This window comes from Sinocyclocheilus rhinocerous, unplaced genomic scaffold (genome assembly GCF_001515625.1).
Source record: "Sinocyclocheilus rhinocerous isolate Xijiao unplaced genomic scaffold, SAMN03320098_v1.1 scaffold70, whole genome shotgun sequence".
NCBI lineage: Eukaryota > Metazoa > Chordata > Actinopteri > Cypriniformes > Cyprinidae > Sinocyclocheilus > Sinocyclocheilus rhinocerous.
The window spans coordinates 826,519-848,665 of NW_015624555.1; the positions used below are offsets into that span (position 1 = coordinate 826,519).

Here is a 22,147-nt window from a genome sequence, read left to right on the forward strand (position 1 = left end):
TTGGTGAGCATAAGAGACTTCTTTCAAAAACATTAAACAATCTTTGTGATTACAAACTCTTGACTGGCAACATCTAAACGGTCCCTTATTTGATAAATGACATATGACAGCTAGTTTTGTGTGATTCCTCACAAGATAATATTGTAAACTTTATGCATACTGCATTTTGAACATAATTAGGCCTGTATGAGGGTGTCTTCAAGTCTTATTTGACCACTAATAGACTACTAGTTGACTTCTAAAGCCCACTACAAATCATTCAAAGCCCACCTCAGCTACTTCAAAAAGGTTGCTATTGTTGTGAGATCAGAAGGAGAAGGCTTATGTTATTTCATGTAGTTATGATAAAAACAGTGGTCGGGTAACTGCAAGTCATCTATTCCACAAATCTATATTGGCAAAATAGTGTGCGATTACGCAAAGATACACTGAGATTACTGCGAGTACAGCACCCATAATCAAAGTCTCTATTAACAGAATACGAGTCGCTCTTTTCCAGCGAGGAGAGGAGCCAATGCCGCTCACTGGACGTCCAGTCGGGCGGCTCTCCCACATTCTGCGGCAGTGACTCAGCATTGGCATGAGGTTAAACTCGGCTCTCCGCTTGGACAGCGTCAAAGTGTCTATGCCAGCGGTGTGACCGGCATCACTGATACGCCAGGCAGTTGTGCGGCGTGCACTCTTCCTGCTCCTCCAGCTCGGGGCACGGCGTGCCGCTGTTGGCGGGTTTGAGCAGGATGTAACGGGTGCGATGGCGCAGGCCGCCCCGAGAGCACGGCCTCAGACACAGGCCCCAGGACGACCACATGGACACCTCGCAGTCCAGCGGCGTTTCTGCAAGACATGCAGGAATCATGAGGACCACTGGCTAAAAAAGCTGTCTGGAAGCAATCCGTCAAGAGATTATGTTTATGTGCATGTTTATGCACGGTCAATTAAAGAAAAACAGACCAGTGGTGTACTTGGGCCGACCGGCAATTGAACAAATGTGTTTTATTTTATAGTAGGTTACTGGGTCACTGTATAATTTAGGGTACATTTCATGTCCATTGATGATAATTATTTATTTTTAAACAAATATATTTTATCCATTAGGAGAATACATACTGCAATCTCACACATATATTTTTTGCACCCTGCTTTTCAGTTTACCTGAAATTATCTTTATGTCCCTTAACTTTCAGTTTTTGCAATGTCTGCTTTTTGAATTGAGTTTTTAAAAAATGAATAACAAATGTTTAAGTCTATATTATCTATATTCAATTTATGTCTACAATTATTTTATTTTACTCGCGTTTAAATATTTTGAACACATTATGGGGAATGTCCTTTTAATTTTTTCTATATTTTATCTCAAATGACCTATTGTCAAGGAGTATATTAATTGCCTGTCAACTACATTAGGTACATAGTTATGGTTTGCAATATTTGTATGATTTTAATTCATATAAACATTCAGATTTGAGGTTAATCTGATCAAGAAAACAACATTTGGTTGGCCAAACAATCCATACAATAACATACTTGACAAACTCACCACCAGAGAAAACATCTTTTTTTTTTTTTTTTTTTTTTTTTATTTTTAAAATTTTTTTTAATTATTAAACTTCACATACAGGCACTGACAATCCCAAAACATCTTTTTCTTTGTAATATCAAAATTATGTTTAATGATTAAGCTTGGCAGCTAGCAGATAAGTAACACTTATAAAACATATAAACTAAAACCAATAGGTGTTTTATTGAGAAAGCTGTTTTTATAATTTTGTAATGTATTACATTGTACTCTAAATTATATAATGACTCCTATGCATTCAGTTTGAAAGTCCAAATTTCTGTGCGATAATAGCAACGGGTCATGGAAATTGTAGTAATAAATGCAAAGAAACGCTAGTTAGTGGAACAACACATGCTTACATTTTTGTGGAAGCAAATAAAAAGTGTTTACCACATGTGGTGTGCATTAGAGTTCATCAAGTTTCAACTGTTTACTTGCTGCACAATGCTGCGGCAAACCCAAAACATCTAGAATAAAGCACGTAGCACTTCTTTTTTGGATTGACCAGCCAAATGAAATGTGACCCTGGACCACAAAACCAGTCATAAGGGTCCATTTTGTTTTTACAATTTTGAAATAAATATGCTTTCCATTGATGTATGGTTTGTTATGATAGAACAATATTTGGCCGAGATACAACTATTTGAAAATCTGGAATCTGAGGGTGCAAGAAAATCAAAATATTGAGAAAATCGCCTTTAAAGTTGTCCAAATGAAGTCCTTTGCAATGCATATTACTAATGATAATACATTTTTGATATATTTACGGTAGGATCTTCATGGAATATAATCTTTACTTAATATCCTAATGATTTTTGGCATTAAAGAAAAATCGATAATATTGACCCATACAATGTATTGTTGGCTATTGCAACAAATATACCCATGCGACTTATGACTGGTTTTGTGCTCCAGGGTCACAAATGTGCAACAGTGAAAATAGAAGATCACGATCAAGAGACACAATACTCTGTGCTTGAATGTGTAAAATGTGTATGCAGATCTACCTGAGAATCTGTTGAGTTTGGTTGTGTCAGGCAGGATGTGATTGGACAGTCGGTTCTGTTGACGGACAGGTGTGCGGCCCTGTCGCTTCACCCAAATAGTGGCCAAAGGCGGGAGTTCAGTTAGCCGAGGGTAATAGAAGGAATTTGCAGGGTGGTTTGGCTTTTGAGAGGAGATCTGGACGAGAATAAAACAGTTATTGATGCGGTAGAGTTGTGATTTGCATCAGCCAAAATATTACAAAGATATTAGACTGATTTCTAAATGTAAATGTTTTTAAAATAAAATATATGAAATTTTAAATAAAATCACATCCTGAATCAACTTAGAATCAGGGCTCCCAAGTTCATGGAAAACCTGGAAATGTCTGGGAAATTATAAAATTATGATTTCTAGGCAAAAGCCATGAAAATGTATAAAAATCCACAGTGGTTCACCCAAAAATGAAAATTCATTCAATTTAAAACACAAAGTTACTTTTTTAATAGCAGAATATCCAACCTGCATTTCTCCATACAATGAAAGTAAACAATGACTGTGGCTGAATAATGCCTTTATTCTTCCTCACACATATTTATCTCATCATATGGCCCACTTTTGTGATGTTTTATGGTGCTTTTCTTGTCTATTTTGAGCTTGACTGCTCCTGGTCCGTCATCCACTATCATTATATGGAAGAGAGCAGTCTGAACATTCTTTAAAATTTCTCCTTTTGTGTTCCATATTGATTTGAAACAACATGAGGGTGAATAAAACATATAACTCTCCTTTTAAAAGCCATGGAAATTTCTATAGTGAATACATTTCTGTAAGACGAATTCTCCACTGAGCCAGATTCAAATCTTATTACAGACACTGGTATCTGACAAAATGGAAAATCTTACCTACAATCTCTATTAAAAACCTTATCCAGTCACCATGAACAAAAGGAAAAGCCATGGAAATTCATTGATAAAAAGAAAAAGTCAGAACAATCTACAATTACTTCTTAAAATCATATAATTTTAAGTGAACAAGCAACATTTGAATGGTTCCCTAACTGCGAATAATGTCCTCTCTCATTCAAAGGCTTAGAGTCTGTAAGATTTTTTAACGTTTTTGAAAGGCTCATCAAGGCGTATGATCAAAAATACAGTAAAACCAGTAATAACCAGTATTAAAATAACACTTTTCTATTTTAATATATTTAAAAATGTAATTTATTCCTGTGATCAAAGTTGAATTTTCAGCATCATTACTTCAGTCTTCAGTGTCACATGATTCTTCAGAAATCATTCGAATATGCTGAACATTAAAAATGTCTTTGCTGTCGATTTTATGCATCCTTGCTGAATTAAAGCATTACTTTCTTCTTCTTAAAAAAAAAAAAATCTTAGAGACCCCAAACTTTTAAACAGTAGAATGTAGCTGAATCATGGGAAGCGTATCTCACCATGGAGATATTTTCTGGGGGTGTTGTTGGAAAGTTTGGTGAAGAGAAAGTGAAGCCGCTATCTGTGCCAGCATCAAATGGGTGCAAGTCAAAGGTCACTTCCTGTTTCCACTGCCCACCCTCACACAGGTTCAGACTGTCCACCCCCACAAACCAGTCTGGACTGGGGATCACTTTCACTATCAGAGACAGCTGTGAGAGAAAACACAACATGATCAGTCACTCTCGTGTTGAAAACATACACACAGACATTATCAATGCTGAGTTAGCCAATGGCAATCTACTTCTTGTTTTTCAGCATGCTCTGCTAACATAATTGGCTTCATAAGTCACATCTGAAACTTTTCTTTGTAGCCATGTCCAGTATTTTCCACTCCTTCCTGTGTATGTTAGGTTAGACCATCTGGGATTTTTTGTCTAAATGGTGATGAATGTTTCCTTTTTGACTATGACCTCATTCAGGAAGAGCCCTTGGGTCAGAGCAGAGTGAGGGAATAGCCACAAGACGCAGTCACAGAGAGAAACCAGCCATGGAGTGACATCGGCTATTTTAACACAAGCCTGATATATTCAGCCAAAAATGATTCATCAGACATACAATAAAACCTAACGGATCCTGTCTGCTTGAGTTCACATAAGGTATATCAGTCAAACCTCCATACAAAAACAAAAGAAAGAAATCACAAGGTAGATGTTCAAATTTTCTGATGTGAAAAACTCAACTAGTGTGTTCTGGGTAGATGCTTACTATGCCAAGTCAAAAGGGAACTTTAGGGTTTTTCACCCTTGAACTACACTCTTAAAAATAAAGGTGCTTAAAAGGTTCTTCACAGCAATGCCACAGAAGAACATTTTTGGTTCCACAAAGAACCATTCAGTCAAAGGATCTTTAAAGAACCATCTCTTTCTTACCTTTTTATAATCTGAAGAACTTTCTTTCGCCACAAAGAACCTTTTGTGAAACAGAACGGTTCTTCAGATGTTAAAGGTTCTTTATGGAACCATTTAGACAAAAAGGTTCTTCTATAGCATCGTGAAGCACCTTTATTTTTAGTGTAGTTGGTTGGTTGGTTGGATGGATGAATGAATGAAGCATTTATATAACCATCTATAGGGTTATTCCTGTTAACCCTTAATTAGTTGACTCTGAGTTATTCTAAACTCCAGGTAAATGAAATCCTGCTTATCTTGCTTCATGTTTTACACTGCTTATAATTTACCAAGGGTTACAGTTTAATACTGGGATTCATAAACTGACGTTTCACACAATATACTCCTAAACCCAGGGTTAACGTTCATATTTGAGGTGACAGTGTCATTGATTGGACTAACGCAGTGCTGGACCTGTTTACATAAAAACTCTAGCGTTGCATATCCTTATATTATATCTGGCAGACTGTACTATCAAGTTTTGTCCTGAATGGACTTTTCCGACTACAAAGGTAAGAATAAAACAGCCTATTCTTCACTTCATTTCACACTTCATTTCACACATTTTCTGTCACCATTTGAAATGTTGTCCTCGAATGCTGAAATGACCGTTCGTTGTTTCTGTCACTGTCCAAAGCGCACACACGTTTGGCTGTCGGTTATTAAGCATCGAACCGTAACATTCTAACACTGCATTATTTCATACTGGACAGATTTGGCAGTGCAATGCGGGGTTAACACCATAAGAGTGCTGCTAACCCCGCTCTGGAGGAGCATTTCATAACCCTGGGTAAAAAGCAGCGCTAACTCTGTTTCTAAATTGGAAGTGTGAAACGTACCTTTACCCGGGTTTAAAAGCAGGGTTTACAGCAATGAGGTTAAACACAGTGTCAAAAGCCCTTTAAAATCTATTTAATACCTAAATTGTTTTTCCCAGACAGCAATCAGATTAAATGTACAGCAAAATGAGATTTTATGAAATGTCCTGCTTCTTAGTTTAGTCTCTCTCATCTAGAGTTACAGGAGAAATTAAAAAAATGTCTCAAACTCAGAATTGCAATCCAAATGTCTGTAATAAAAAAATTAGCAAACACATACACAATTTTATTGTTCTATAATCTGTAAAGTATTTTAATATCTCAATGGAAATTATAAGAGAATCATTTGAGGCAAAGGTGATACTTAAAGCATAATTTAAAAGTACACAAAGTCAGTGGTTCTAAACCAGGAAGCTGGGGCCCAGTAGGGGGCCTCAGAAAACTTTTAAGGGAGACGCAATTTAAAAATAAAATATTTTATATAACAAATGAATTAAAACGTTAACCAGTCAACCATTTTTTTTTCTTAGTGTGAAGAACATTTTCCACAATTAAGAACCTTTTGTGCAATGGAAAGTTTCAATGGATGTTAAAGCTGTTCGTGAATAGATAAGATCCCTAAAGTCGCAAAGACTAAAGTCTCAAACCCAAAGAGATATTCTTTATCAAAGTTAAGACTCGTCCACGCCCTCCTAAAACGGCTCGTTCTAACACGCCCCCACATATCTGCGTTACTGTGTGGGAAGATTTGCATAACGCCGCCAAAATGTTCACGCAAAGAAAGAAGGCGTAACTTTTATTCTCGCTGTAGTATTGTTGCTGCCGCCGCCATGTCCTGAAGACGCTGTGTGTTTTGTTGCTAAAGGGAAAATACTTTGTTTGGTCTTCCAAAAGAGGGCACAACTAGAAATCCATGGGACCATCAATGCCAAAAAAGAACCTTTATTTTTAGGAGTGCAGATCCCACACTTTAGTGTGAATTACCCACAATAGGTCATTTCTAAAGCAAACATTAAAAGCAGAACAGATATATTTGTAGCCTGCTTTTTGTATCCATATTGGGGCCACAGTTTTGGTACCTTGTGACAACATCCAGTCTACAGCTGACTTTTCTCCAGACTGGATTTACTCGTCTCTCCCTCACATCTCTTCTCATTCTGTGGCTTTTCCAGGAATACCTCCTGCTATATCAATTTCTCTGGCGTGAGAGGCGAGCTGTGCCTCATCCCTCTGCTGTCTGTTCCGGCCCTGCGCTAATAGAGCTCAATCTCTCTTCAGGGCACAAAGTCACACTAACACATAATTGCCAAACCAATGCCCTGATTTGTGTGTCAGGACAGTGTGTCTCTGTCTGTCTGCATGCACAGCTGGAACGTGCTGTGGTTTGTTGCATGCCTCACTATTTGCAGAAATCCACAGCGCTGCTCTGGATCTTATTAAATGCAAAAGAACCTTGAGTAATTTTGGGCGGCTTTTTGCTGTTTCTGATTTACTTATTTTCCTGTTGATTTGAGGGTGCTGGTCTTGCATTTGCGGGAATCTGAAATTTGACACCGTGTCTCTTTTTTTGGAGTTCTTAATTAAACACATTGCAATGTCAGCTGCAGCCCAACAGTATATTTAGATAGTTTCTTGGAAAATGACACAGAAAGACGATAAATGCTGCTTTTACAGTCAGTATAAGAAGGTATCAAGGGCACATCTTGTCTACTGAGATGCCTTCGCTGCCTATGACAGCCAACAAAATCCTGTGGTAAAACTGTTATTTAGTAAATAAACAAGAAATAGAGTTTTCTGAAGAACACATGAGTGGTGCAAAACTCCACTATGGGGTTGCTGAGGTCTTCCGAGTGTTTTATTGTGTTGCTAATTTGGTTTCTAAGGTGTTCTGAGTGGTTTACTGCAGTGCTGGTCAGTCTTGTACAGACACCCTAACATTACATAACTCCAGTAAAGTATAAGTACTCCTCCTCAATTATACTTGATTGAAAATGCAAAAGTACCTAGGTCTTATATGTACATTATTTATTGTAGCCAACACTATTCAATAAGGAAGATTAGTGCAGAATTTGAATATGTATTGATTTACAAATAAGCAAACACTTTTTTCAGTAGGTTGATAAAGACCAGAGACTTCAAAAATGTTGCCAGGTCAAAAGCCCACCCTCAAGTCTGTATGGTATTCCATTCACTACTGCTTAAAAAAGATATATAAATAATTAAAATGATATATTTAATAAATGATTTTACTAATATCTTTTAGTAAATTGTTATATGGTTTACAGGTCAAAAGCCCACCCTCAAGTCTGTAAGATATTCCAATCTCTATATTGCTTAAAAAAGATATATGAATAATTGAAATGATATATTTAATGAATGCTTTAAAATATAATTAGGGTTAAAATAAAATAATAAAATGAATAACTATTTTTTAGTATTTTAAATTGCATGTCAAAAAAGCATTCGCTATTTGCTTTTGGTGTGTCTCTAGTCCCTCACTGTTCAAAATTGAACATTGGAATAAGTAAAAATGTGTTGTTTAAAAAGTAAGTGTTTGATACTTAAAATTATAAGTTTAGTTTACTTAAGTTGGATATTTCAGTTATCTCAACAAATTTTAAGCTGTTATAACTGAAAGCAGCAGCATTTTTTACAGTGCTTCTTCAATGTAAGTTTATGGGACTTTTAAGTCTGATTGCTTAGAAAAGTAATAGTTCATCTCATCAAGCTGCACAATTTGAGTTATCATTCATGTCTGTGGCACAATCGTGCAGGAAAATAACTTACGGAAGTTTAATACTAAATATGGTTAATACTAAGGTGTAAGCAATCAGTTCATCAATAATAAGTGAACAGACACACAGATCATACACACACAGCAGACGGTTAAGTACCAGCAGGAGTGAATGCCAGGCGCATCTGAGGGTAGTTGCCGTTTGTATTCCAGACTTTGGAAATAAAGATATGTAGGTCACCAGCAGCACCAGCGCTGCCTTTAGACCCTGTAACCAACCGACTCGTGGCTACCAGGAAGATAAATATTCCAGAAACTGAGAAGAAAAGGTTCCAGCCTCTCCCTATCTGCAGATCTGGTGGGTGCAGGAAACGCAGCACAGGAGCCGGAAGGGAGGGAGTGAGGGTTGTGGTCTGGAGGTCCTGGGACTCTGGATGTGGTTTTGGTTTTGCGCTCTGGTGAAGTCTGTCTTTGTGCAATATATAAGTATATTGTATCATTAAAGTGAGCCGAAGAGAAATTTCACCCTATCTATTTTCTAAATGCATGTGATTGTGAATAAGTCATCTGTGCACATGTTAATTTTTTTATTTTATTTTTTATTTGACCTCATATAGTGAAACATCCCACATCAGTCACAGTTTATTTTAAGGTCCAACTCTCACTATTAACTGTTAACTACATCTTTTGCCTGAATAAACTCCTAATTGGCTGATTCTTAATAGTTAGTAAGGTAGCTGTTACGTTTAGGTACGAGGTAGGATTAAGGGATCTAAAATATGGTCATGTATAATAAGGCATTTATATGTGCTTTTTAAGTACTAATAAACAGATATTATGCTAGTTATATGCATGCTAGTTAACAGTGAAATCTGGTTCTTAAAATAAAGTGTTACCTCCGGATGTACGTCACAATACAGAAGAAAAGATTTGTCGCTACTAGGCCTGGGCGATAAAACGGTATCGATATTTATCAACGGTACACCTTCTTCGATATCGATAGAAAAGTAGTTCGATATAGCGCACGATATAGGCACTTGTTATGAGTGACGCAGACAGCACACACAAACACATGCTGAAATGAGTGCTGTGCCTGCCTGTGATGAGGAGATTGTGAATAAAGAATGAATATTAGTCGAATTTAAAATAAACATTTGCATTTGAATGTTAGGTGTGCATCAGGGAGCGTCATCAGTGGCGCGCGAGATGCGGTGATAATGATGTGAGTGACGTCGTTGCATTTTAATGTTTTGTTAGTCTAGCCCACGAGACGCGCCGCTGCTGCGTTATTCATTCAAAATATTAGAGAAATATAGAAGCTCAATGCGAAGATCTTGATATCGATAACGAACGATATGAAACATTATATCGTTGATAATTTTTTTTAGCTATATCGCCCAGCCCTAGTCACTACTTCCATTTCATTGTGACTTTAAGGATGTCTTCTAGGAAACTGACCCTTCTGAGGAAAACGCTTACCAGGGCCTAGTCTTTATTCAGTTATGCTCTATTAATTTGATGGCTTTACCTTAGCAATGAAATGTCTGAAACTAAACAGTCCCAACCGTGGAATGGGAAATGTCTTTGGGGAATTTCCCTTCTTACTTGCCACCCAGAAATCATTATTTCTAAAGAACTGTTTTCATTTCAATTCCAATGTAAAGTCAGCATATCATTAACACAGACAGATTTACCTACTTCTCTACTGGGTAAATGAAACCAATCCTTATCCATATCGATACAGTTTTACTCTATCATCTAAGCTCTTTCATTAATGCATGAATTGGCATACCCAATGAGTTTTTTTGGCCAAAACCTACAAACAAGTAAGCTTTTTAGCGCCTCTGGTTCAACTGTCCTGAAATCAATAGGTTTTTTTAATGGGTTTTTTGGTTAAATGTCTGAAATAAGGCATGTGGTTAACACAAGCTCAAGATATTTTCAAGCTTTATTCTTTTCTATTCTATTTTTTAAAGCTTTTACTTGTCTTGAAAAAGTTGGTTGCTAACAAGTGGCTAAATGGAACTACAGAGGTTGTCAGGGACATTAAATGTTGTTTGAGTGACGAATGGATCTCAAGTGTTGTTCAGGCAGACCACAGCTCAGCTGATTGTAACTTCTCCTACTACAATTAAATAAGACATATAAGTTCATCTGTACTCACACTTGACTTGGCATGATCACCTCATTGTGTTTATAATCATGCTCTGGCAAACTATTCAAACTTTCAAGGAAAATGTTTTTAAGTAAAGACTGAAATAGTTGTTGAAGGTTAATGGTGGTGGAATTTGAGTCTTGCAACCATGGTGTAGTTCATTTATAGCCTATGTTTAGCTTTTTACTTCATTATATTTAGGCTTCAAACTCATAGAAGCTGTGCTCATTTGTGAAAATGAGTCATTTGTGACTGCAGTACGTAAGTTCTGCCTCTTTGTTGCCATCTCTGTTTGAATCCTGCAATTGTAGTTATTTGTGTAATTATCTTCTTTACCTGGGTTGTGCATCGGCACGGCTCCTCAGCGCGGATGAATCTAATGTTTTGAGGTGTATGTGTGGCTGTCAGTCAAGGCACCAGTGTAGATATTCACTGTACTTCGGAATTACAAAGACTATGTCTTGGAAGTATGTCCAAAATAAGAAGTTTCACCCGAAAATGTCATCTGAACAAGTAAGTAACATGTCTGACCAACTGAAAAAAAAAAAAGTTTAACAATAAATCGCGCTACCAATGGTGATTAAATCTAACGATCGCAAAGTTAGCTCAGATCACGTAAAAAAACATGCAAATTATTATTATTGTTATACTTTGTTCTCAAATTGTTAATGTTAACAACATCAACATTGCATGACTACGTGTATTTGGTGTGTATTAGCATTATCTGTAGATTTCAATTTTCGTACAGTCTAATCTCTAATTGTCATACCATTCGAATGTCATCAAAAGAAATTATTTTAACCTTCAAAATCAATTTAATATTCCTTAGATCTCGTTCTCTTTGAAATACAAATCTTCTGTAAGTGCACCAATTCCATGTATCTGTAATCAGATGCACATTTAAAACTGGAATATAATCTAATTTCAGTCACTTACATGTGTTTCATTGCCATCATGCACCGTTTGACATGACGTAATAACGACCTGAACCACTCAAATTAGAAAACATTATTACAAGCTTACCGTTGTGAATCGGGCTAAGGTAAGGAGATTTTTGTGTAGTGACTACGTTCATCTTACCAGTGGGGTCCTGGGCGTCAGGAGCAGCTCTGTGGAGCTGTGGCCGATACCAGAGGGGATCCCGGCTGTGCGGTACATGGACCCCACCGTTCGCCTCTTCCTCGCCTCCTTCGCATCCTTCACCAGATCCACTGTGAGTCCCTGCTCAGCAAAGCTCTTCATGCCATCGCTCGCAGGCGCCCCCTCCTGCCACAGCTGGTACTGCTCATTATGGGTCACGGCTGCACAGAAGTAAAAGCAGCCAATGAGTGAAGGGTAAACTCAGAGGAAACATATTTAAACTGCTCATGTTTTCAGGCCTCGTGATTCAGGTTCTGCAGTGGTCTGTTGAACATTACTACCACTCCATGAATTTTTATTGCTCATCAGATTTCACAAAACACAAATACAGCTCTGCCACCTTCTGTGTGCTCAACACACCTCGAGTTGTGGTATAAAGCCATGAAGAAGCCCCTAATGCCAAGAGAATAAACACCTAAAAACAAAACCTTCAGTGAGAAAAACCAGACCTAGTGTGCACCTAAAGTTCAGGGGTGACCGAGACTGTTATGTAATAGTAATTTAATATATTAAAGTAGATATTTATGTCCTCAAAGCAACATCAGTGCATGCAAGGCGGCAAAAGAACTGTGTTAAGGTTTTAGGCATATTTATGTTTTAGGTTTTGGTTCTGTGTCAATGAATTGCCAAGTCAGAGCCGCTTTGCCTTTGTCATGACATTCAGTGCATTATATTTTCAGTTAATTGCAATTAAAATGGTTAAATGTGTGGTTAAATATGTGCAAAGAAAAAAAAACAATCACAGTTCAGTATGCAAGCAGACATCGAGAATACCACTCACAAACTGCAAATTTTACGATGTAGTCTTCACTCACTGTCACATGCCATTTTAAATGCTAAACATCCATGTCAATCAATCGGAGCTTTTCAAACTTAAATCTAAAATTTCTTAAGTAATAAGTTGGTGTAACACTCTTTTTCAGGTTCCTTTTGCTTTGCATGTATATTTCTGCAAAAACTATCATCTCTGTCCATAACTGACTACATATTCAAGCATATTATAAGCGCAGTCATGATTTACTGTTGCTCAGCAAAATTTCATGGGCGAAATCTAGTCAGTTCAATAGAAATCTGTGAAAGTGGGTGACAGATTTCCCCATACAGATTTTGCAACAGGTCCAATTTTTTCATAGCACCGACCAACAAAAAGTTGCTCGGTTTGACAGTGACTATTGAGTGAGCTGTGCTTCATGCATTGCTACACTATTGACAATAGACAATGAACCTTTTTTGACAACATTTGCCAATATGATCATACCTTACGACTAAACTATTTTTCCAAAAGTTACGTTCTATTCTTTAATCTGTTGAACAGCTCTCAAAAACCAGAATGACGTGTGTAACCAAACTAGAATTACATTTTCTGATTTTAACATTTTCTTGCCGTGTAAACCTCGCCACCTTGATATGAGAGGTTGTAATTAGCCATTATCAGGGTGTTGCTACGCCATTGTGAAGATGGTCTGATGGGTTGTTAGAATGTTGCTATAAAGTTTGTTTCTGGCCCAAGTTAAAAGACCCCAACACCAAGTCTCACGATAAGTACAAGCAGTAGCAATACTGATGCTTGCCTCAATTTATTTGACAAATTGCTTTTGCAAATCTTTGATGAATTGCTTTTGTTCCCTTTTTTAAGTTGCGTGTTTGTGGGGGTAAAAAAAAAATGCAACACTCAGGTCAGGTGGAACGAAAAAATCCAAGATAGAGATGCTGCAAAGGTGTGCAAAACACATCCGTCTAGTGCTTCTAAATAGAAAAACCATAGAAACATGGAATTGGAAAAACCTGTTCTGTGTGAACGTCACCTAATGGAAAACCGCAAGGTCTAAAAACTTCTTTTAACTTGAGCACTGTGCTTTTACAACTCTGTGTGCGGGGAACGCTGCAAAAGACATCAGTGTAAAGGTCAAACACAAAAAAAAAATCGAAAATCTACTTCTGTGTTCCACAGAAAATGTGGCATGTTTTGCACGACATAAGGATGATTCAAAACAGACCGTCTTTTCGTTTTTGGGTGAACTTTTCTTCCAAAGACAAACGTGCCTAGTTTGATAATTCACCTATTAGCCCTTGATATCACAACAGAGGTTTGAAAGAGGAAGGAGCTAAGATGATGTTTCTGAAATGATTTCAGCCTCTCTTTAACGTCCCACTGTGTTCTTCATAACTACAAACCATTTTGGTCTGGCAGACCCGAAGCTAGAAGAGAGTGTGCAGGAGAATGAGAGAAAAAGTTACAAGTGAGAATGACAAGAAGGCAGGCAGCACGTTTGGCATGCTAAAACGTCTAGTCTCTCCATGCTACACGTCTGGCCCAAATGTTGACAGAAAAATTTAAGAGACCTGACCTCAATCAGCTAAACCACAAACCGCAAGGTCCGCAACCGTCTCCAGTGCTTTTATCTCTCTATCTCGGTCTTTTCCCTAATAGTCTCATCCTTCATATGCGGAGTTCATGTGTACGGCGCAACCTTCTGATTACATACAAAAATGTGCGGTTTCTGAACATAATTGCGATACAACAGTGATAAATGGATAAAGAGAGGGCCGGAAAGCCATCCAGGAGGCAGGAGAAACTGCACAGACATCATCTCAGCGCTCCAAAGCCACTTTCAGGATCTCTGGGTTGTAAATGTTTTGGCACGTCTGCTGCTGGTCTTGGCTCGTGCCCGCGGCGGTGGCATGTGAGCGCTGGTATACCGGTGACACCCAAAGAGCACGTCGTCAGAAAAAGCGAGCACACAGTGATCGCATTAAAGTCAATGGCTGTTGCAGACCGCATGCGTTGTGTATTTATGGAAGGACTATTAAATGACAGCATGAACTTGCAGGGCAGCCTGTGTCATCTGGCAATGGTTATTACTCCTCAACCTCGCTCTCGTTCTGCTTTCCTCATTAGACTGCCCTGCCCCCGTGGTGTGGCAGGTAACGCGCATATGTTTGGAGGGTCGTCAGGGCAAATCTCAGGGTTAACAGGCCAGCTGTGAGTACTTGGCGTCCTGACATATGGTGAGGTGAGGAAGTTTGAACGGCCTCATCTCTAACACTCCTCTCTGGCTTCTAGTAATCTTGTAAACCAGACACCTCAAATCACCAGGAGTCTTACCCATGAGTTTGGACCACTGCGCAGGTGGTCGGAATAAGGGATACTGTTTGGGGAAGGTCTGTGGACTCCAGTGGCCGGTGAACACCAGGATGTAAGAGGCGGGTCCTCGAGCGCCGCACTCCATCCCATTGGTCAGGTTCACCGGGGCCGCGCAGGACAGCACAAACCTGAGCAGCACGACCAGCAGCTGCTGCAGCCAACCAGGAACAAAGACCTCTGATGACAACATCTGTGACAGGGAAAAAAAAGAGCAGGAAAATCATTAGCCACGTACAGTACACTTGAGGGAAAACACGGGTTGTTTCCCTTTTTATTGTTAATTTTAGTGGCTATGTAGAAATTAAATCAATTCCCATTTCAGTTTCTTGTCCTACAGTAAATCTGATCCACTCATGCAGCAAATATGTATTGCAAGAGGAAATTACATAACTTTGGTTCCTGACACCTTAATCCTCTGTCAAGGGAAGCATCTGAGATTTGCAGCTTGCTCCACTCACCAACTGATATTACAAAGAAACCCTTATGAGCTTATAAGAATATTTCGGAATGAAAATAGCTCACCCCAAAATTAAGATTTGCTGTTAATTTACTCACCCTCAGGCCATCCAAGATGAAGGTGACTTTTTTCTTCGGTAGAACACTAAAGATGATTTTTAGCTGAACCCATCTTTGGTGATTCATAAAATGCAAGCCAATGGCTATCGTCACTTTGAGAGTAAAAAAAAAAAGATACAAAACCACTAAATTAATCCCGCGGCTCCTGACGATATATTGAGGTCTTATGAAGCGAAACAATCATGTCTGTGTAAGAAACTGAACATTATTACCTGTAATCCACAGCCTCAGGCAGCCATTGACTTGCATTTTATGACTCACCAAGGACCACGGCTTTACCTAAAAATCTTCTTTAGTGTTACTGAAGAAAGTCAGTCACCTACATCTTGAATGGCCTGAGGGTGAGTTTATCAACAGCAAATTTTCATTTTTGGGTGAACTATTCCTTTTAAGGGACTGATCATCCAAAAATGAAAAGTCTATCAATCATTTACTCAGGTCATGTTATTTGAAACATGTATGAATTGTATGCTTCTGCTGAAAAAGAAAATGTTTGATGAGCACTTCTTTGCATACAGTGAATTTGAATTGAGCCTGGGACTGTTAATGTCCAAAGAGCCACAAAACCACCAATATGGAGGAGCAAGATGTGCTGCACCAGGTTTGAAGGTAATGGCGAACTTGTAACATGCATAAACCAGTTGACAACGGATGTCATTGACATTAAATCTGGCGTGACGTGTCTTGACATGCCCTGTTTTAAAGGGCACCCACTGTGTTGAGAACATATAATTTTTTATTTTTTTTCCACTGTGAGGGAAAAAACATTGTATGGACTTTTACTACCGAAGCCATAGTCATGGGGAAGTCGTGGCCTAATGGTTAGAGAGTCGGACTCGTAACCCAAAGGTTGCGGGTTCGAGTCTCGTACCGGCAGGAATTGTAGGTGGGGGGAGTGAATGTACAGCGCTCTCTCCCACCTTCAATACCACGACTGAGGTGCCCTTGAGCAAGGCACCGAACCCCCAACTGCTCCCCGGGCGCCGCAGCATAAATGGCTGCCCACTGCTCCGGGTGTGTGTTCACTGCTGTGTGTGTGCACTTTGGATGGGTTAAATGCAGAGCACTAATTCCTAGTATGGATAACCATACCTGGCCACATGTCACGTCACACCATTGATATAATACTGTTTACATATGCACCTGAAGACTCATGAGTTGAAACCCAATTATGGTAAAGGTTATTACATTTCTGACACATGCTCTAAACAGTTGACCAATCACAACAGACTGAGCCAGCTGACCAATCAGAGCAGAACTGGCTTTTTCGTAAAGCTGCCTTTAAAGAGACAGGAACTAAAACAGAGTGTTTCAGGCAAAGCTTGAAAAGAGGTGCTGCTCTGTTGTATAGAATGAAAATAGTATAGTATGCATTGTATAGTTTGCCAGACTGGCAAACAGTCTACAAAGACAAGACAGTTAAATAAAACTTTAGACTTTAGATGCCTTAAATAAAACATAATTAATAGCTGTTGAAGGCATGTGTGATGAACTCAACATCACCACAGCATAGATTTACCCTGAACCCCACAGCCCCATCCTAGCTGACCGCATTATCCCAACAACCGTAGGCTTGCCGTTCATTCCCGACTAAATTAAAATAACACAACAGCAAGGGTTGTGTGACTGAGTTATTTTCATCCCACATAGCCTGTGATTGAATGTTGAGTGTATTACGCAAGACCAGCTTAGACCCCGGCAGAAGGTTTAAAGCGTGACTGCATGAGATTCTGGCATCTGCACCGTCTGCCACTGTCTCTTAATAAAGAGGCGAAGCGACAAAGGGCAGAAGTTCATCACCGCAGGCTCAGACTGAGGCTGTGGCCCCGTCCCCATAGTTTATAACGAGCCACGATCATATGACAGACCAGCAGATCAAAGATACAGGCTCACCGCATCCCCGCTTCTGGTATTTTTATGCTCGCCTGTTAAAGTTTGGAGTCATTAATGTAGGTTTAGGTTGGACTGGTAGAGGGTGACTCTGATGTTATTGAGGAAAAGCAGAGGACTGGGTTATAATAGAGCTCATGATGAACAGATATATTAGGATCCATGAAGAGAGAGGCCTTGAGTCACCAGAAATGACCTCATGTCTAATGGACATAGTTCTGGAGTGAGAAAGCAGCTAAACGCTCCTTGTTTTAAAGCCGGCTAGACCACAGGTTCAATGGGACATGGATAAAATCTTACGAGTGAGGACTGAACGTGCACTCCTTTTGTGGTTTCCGTTCCTTTTCTTAAGAACTCAGTCTCTTTCTCCTATATTTGACAGATCAGGTTTCCGCATCTTTTGGAAAATCTGAAGTTTCACAGCACTTTCACACATGCAGCCGTTTCCAACTGCATTTTTCCCTTTAGAGGTGAACGGTGTGTGGCTAGAAATGCCAGCAAATGAGCCTTGGCATTTTGCCAGCGTAACATTGCTGGAAAAGTTCCATATTGATGCTATTTGTGAACAAAACCTAAAGCATTAATGGTTTGAGTACTTATGAGGTTGAGGAGCTCTGACAAAAAAAAAAAAAAGTATTTGAGCCCATCTTAAATTTGTAAAGGTGCAGATGCAATCTGTCTTTATGATGGTTTCAGGTGGTTTTGTAAACTTATTTTCTAGAAAATTTTAAATTTAAGGCAAGACACTTCAAACTAAAAAAAATTTTCATGCACTGGTCCATTTTAGATTTTTTTTTCCATTACTTGACTTCTTTCATGCTTGTGGAAAGAAAACATCCAAAATAAACGGTTTCAGTTACAACACATATAAAAGGTCATTTTCTCAAAATAAGTTTTTTCTCCTGCACTGAGCCAAAAAATCTCCACTATAGTGCTTATATCATAGACTGTAAAAAAAAAAGATGCACGACGCACCTTCAATCTCTTCCGTTGAAGAAAAGTGAAGCCGCCATTGTCCCAACAGGGTGCGGCCATATTGCACTGATTTTTTTTGTTTTTTTTTAATGCCAAAACACTTAAAACAAGCATATAACCACAACAACCTCAAAAACAATAGAGGACAAAATACAAAAAAATAATACAAGATAGAAAGTAAAAAATACATAGATAAATGAATAAATAAATAAAACTAAGAACAAACAAATAAATAACATAAACCTTACATACATAACATTTTAGAAAACTTGTAATACAAAACAATTGTCCAAATGTACTGTGAATAATCAGCTGTAGAAGTATGTTGATTTTAAAGGGTTAGTTCACCCAAAAATGAAAATTCTGTCTTTAATTACTCACCCTCGTGTTGTTCCAAACCCGTAAAACCTTCGTTCATCTTCGGAACACAATTTAAGAAATTTTTGATGAAATCTGAGGGCTCTCTGACCCTCCCATAGACAGCAAGGTAACTGCCACGTTCAAGGTCCAGAAAAGTACCAAGATGATCGACAAAGTAGTCCGTGTGACATCAGTGGTTCAACTGTAAAGTTACAAAGCTACGAGAATACTTTTTTGCGCAAAGAAAACAAAAATAACGACTTTATTCCACATTTTCGTCTCTACTGCGTCACTTTGGACGCGCGTTCACGACAGTATCATGATGCGAGCGTGTGGCGGCGCTGGCGCTGACCCATATCTGGGTAAGCGCCGCCACATGCTACTGTCGTGAACGCGCGTCCACAGGAGAATTTTCATTTTTGGGTGAACTAACCCTTTAACCACATTCACCTGGTGTCTTGCCTTACAAATGTACAAATGTCATGTGGTGTAACCAGCAGGTAAAAGTAATATTAATAAAAGTAATAAGCAATTACACATTTTAATCCTTATTTTCAAAAAAATATTTTAAAAATATTTTTAAGCTAAAAAGGTTTTTAATAAATTATTTATTTATAAATATGATTACGTGTTTTGGGGAGTTGCACCACATGACATTTACAGCCTGAACTAATCTTTCCTTCCCATAAAAAAGGTTAAATAATCAGATATTTTAAGAGACTTATTGACCTTGGCTCACTCACAAGGGTCTGCAGGGGTCGTCTCCATGACACCATTTCCTGTTTTATGTTTTGTTTTTTCATGCATGTTGGTCGCACCACATGAAAATCATTATCTACATTTTGGAAAGAAGTGTCAAATTGGACAAACTTAGAAACAAAAGAGCTTTTCTCCATCTGGGTAGATGAAGGAATTGATCAACAGATCCTGAAACAGTTTGAGATTCTAGATTTGTGGCGTAGCTGTTTAAAAGCCATTTCCACCAAATGACTTCACAGAGTTTTTAACAGCACTGATGGTGCAGATGTGTAAACGGGACCCAAAAAAAGCTGTTGAAAGCTGCTGGATGTGTGAACAGCAGATGTAGCATTTACCAGAAAAGGTAATCTGGCCGTTTTACTGCAACTTGTCAGGTTTCGTGCTTGAAAGTGACTGTAAGTTACATACAAGCGTCAGGCACATGTGCTACAACTGCTCAATAATATTTGTCCTCAGTACAAACAGATCTGTTTGTTCGTGGGAGACTGAGCAAAGCATTGAAGAAACAATGCTTTGTCTATCCAGTGGAGTCGTCATTCCTAAACATCATCCGCTGACTATTAAACCTTTTTATAAATATTTTGATCTCCCATCTGCACTGAGATTTTGCATGCGTACAAATGCAAAGTCCCACGTTTTCCACATTATCTCTGTTTCGGGCTGTGAAACTAAATCAAACCTTATACAGTTAACAAAGGTCTGGCACATTGTGGGATGCATTTCTGCTGCCCTGCACTTGCCAGTGGTTGCAGATGCTGCATGACACTGACCTAAAGCAAACCTCGCTCTGTTTGCCCTCTCCAGCACAGTGTCAAAAGACACACGCTTCTCAAACATCCAACAGACACAGCAAATCTCTGCTTCCAACACGAACAAGACACAATAAAACCAGGGGAGACGGAAAAGTGCCAAAGAAAATGAGCTTGCGGCTTTTTTGCCACTTAAGCTTAAACTTACAGGGAGAGCAATTAAGAAGCCGCAGTGAGCTTCTGCTGCAGAAAGAGGTCAGAAATCTTCCATTTCATTTGCATGCAAACACAAAATGAATGAGAAGAGGGAGAAAATAGTTAAATAACTTAACAGCAGCACATGTGTTAAAATACTTAAGCACTGCAGCATTGTTCATCAAAGAGACGTCAAACCTGCATAAGAGGAGTGTGGGAAGGTTGCATAGAGGCACAGCAGGAAAGTGGAGAAGCAAAAAAGCAACCCTTGCCTTAACCTTTGCCACAGCAGGAAAGTGTGTCGAAAGTGTGTCGCAGGACACACACTCACACACACAGACAGTGGATCACATGCTAGTGAACAGCTCACTCTTACCTGGCTGGGATGGTAGACAGCAGGACAGGGTTTGTGAAGATGTGCACTACAGATCAAGACACCTCACTTTCATGCTCTCTTTCCCCTCCTCTCTTTTTTCTTTCCTCTCTCTCCTCCCATTCTTCACCCCCACCTCTCCATGTATGAGTACACACACACACACACACTTTCAGTCTTTTTCCTGTCCTCTCCTTTTATCTCTTTTCTTCTCCTGTGAGATCACAGACTGTGTAAATGGAAGTTGATGTGTTCATATATGAATAACTTCATCTGGTAACCACTCATCTAATAGTTTATAGCTGTGTGAGCTATGGATTTCTGTTTGTCCCAGCTTAACTTTGTAATACAAGGAAGAAATGTGTAGGTAGCTTCTCCTGGAAAGTGTAAACATTTCTCTGTGGCTTTATTGCTCTGTTTGTTTGTGCAGCCAGCCTGACACAGCAACAGCTCAGCCAATGGCGTGAGTTTGGGGTGGGGCTCTCTGTTTGTTCTACCAATGGTAAAGGAGGGGTAGTGTTTGGGGAAACCTGTTTAACAACAGTCATCGGCTACATTCAAATATGCATACTTCTCTACTAGTAGGCGAAAAATGGTATGTGAAAAAAACACAAGTATCTGGATGACCTAATACTTACAGCGAGATTCTGAATACTTAATACTACAGTACATACATTCATACTATATACAACTGCGCAGATATTACGCACAAAAGCTTCAGAGCTTTACATACTGTGGAAATAAATGATTCGTATACAGGCTGTGTCTGAAAGCTGAAAAATGCATTCTCTGCAGGCAGCATATGGGGAAGGCAACAAGACGTCTGAATCCAATGATCATCATGTCACATCCTGTCTACTGAGATGCCTTCATCTGATCGATTCTTGAATGCAGCACAGATGTCTCTTTTCCTGCCCTTGATATCCCACAATCCTGTGCATTCGATTTCGTGACAATTAAGCTAAAAAATAAAAATTAAAGTTCTGAAAGTTGCAGCTGATGGTCAGTTTGTGTGTAAATGTACTTTTGACCAAATTTTTCCACTTTTAATGTCATTTCTAGTGAGAAATTATTGTTGTAATTAAATATTCGCTTAGTTATTGCCAAAGCTTGCTCTATTTTTGTTATAGATCTTTAAAGGGGCCATATGGTGTTGCTAAAAAGAACATTATTTTGTGTATTTGGTGTAATGAAATGTGTTTATGCGGTTTAAGGTTCAAAAACACATTATTTTCCACATACTGTACATTCTGTACATTCCTCTATGCCCCGCCTTTCTGAAACGCGTCGATTTTTACAAAGCTCATCAGTCTGAAAAGCGAGGTGTGCTCTGATTGGCCAGCTATCCAATGC

At 38.8% G+C, this 22,147-nt stretch overlaps 1 protein-coding gene across 1 annotated transcript; it reads right to left on the reverse strand.

Annotated features, from left to right (window-relative positions):
• LOC107742774 (spondin-2-like) lies at positions 1–20,849 on the reverse strand. Its single transcript, XM_016555815.1, has 6 exons — positions 20,798–20,849; positions 14,879–15,107; positions 11,713–11,933; positions 3,996–4,187; positions 2,566–2,740; positions 1–834 (listed from the first exon to the last, which is right to left on the reverse strand). The coding sequence occupies exons 2-6, from the start codon at positions 15,105–15,107 to the stop codon at positions 647–649; spliced, it is 1,005 nt and encodes a 334-aa protein (XP_016411301.1). The 5' UTR covers positions 20,798–20,849; the 3' UTR covers positions 1–646.
• Between the last annotated feature and the right edge of the window lie 1,298 nt (positions 20,850–22,147).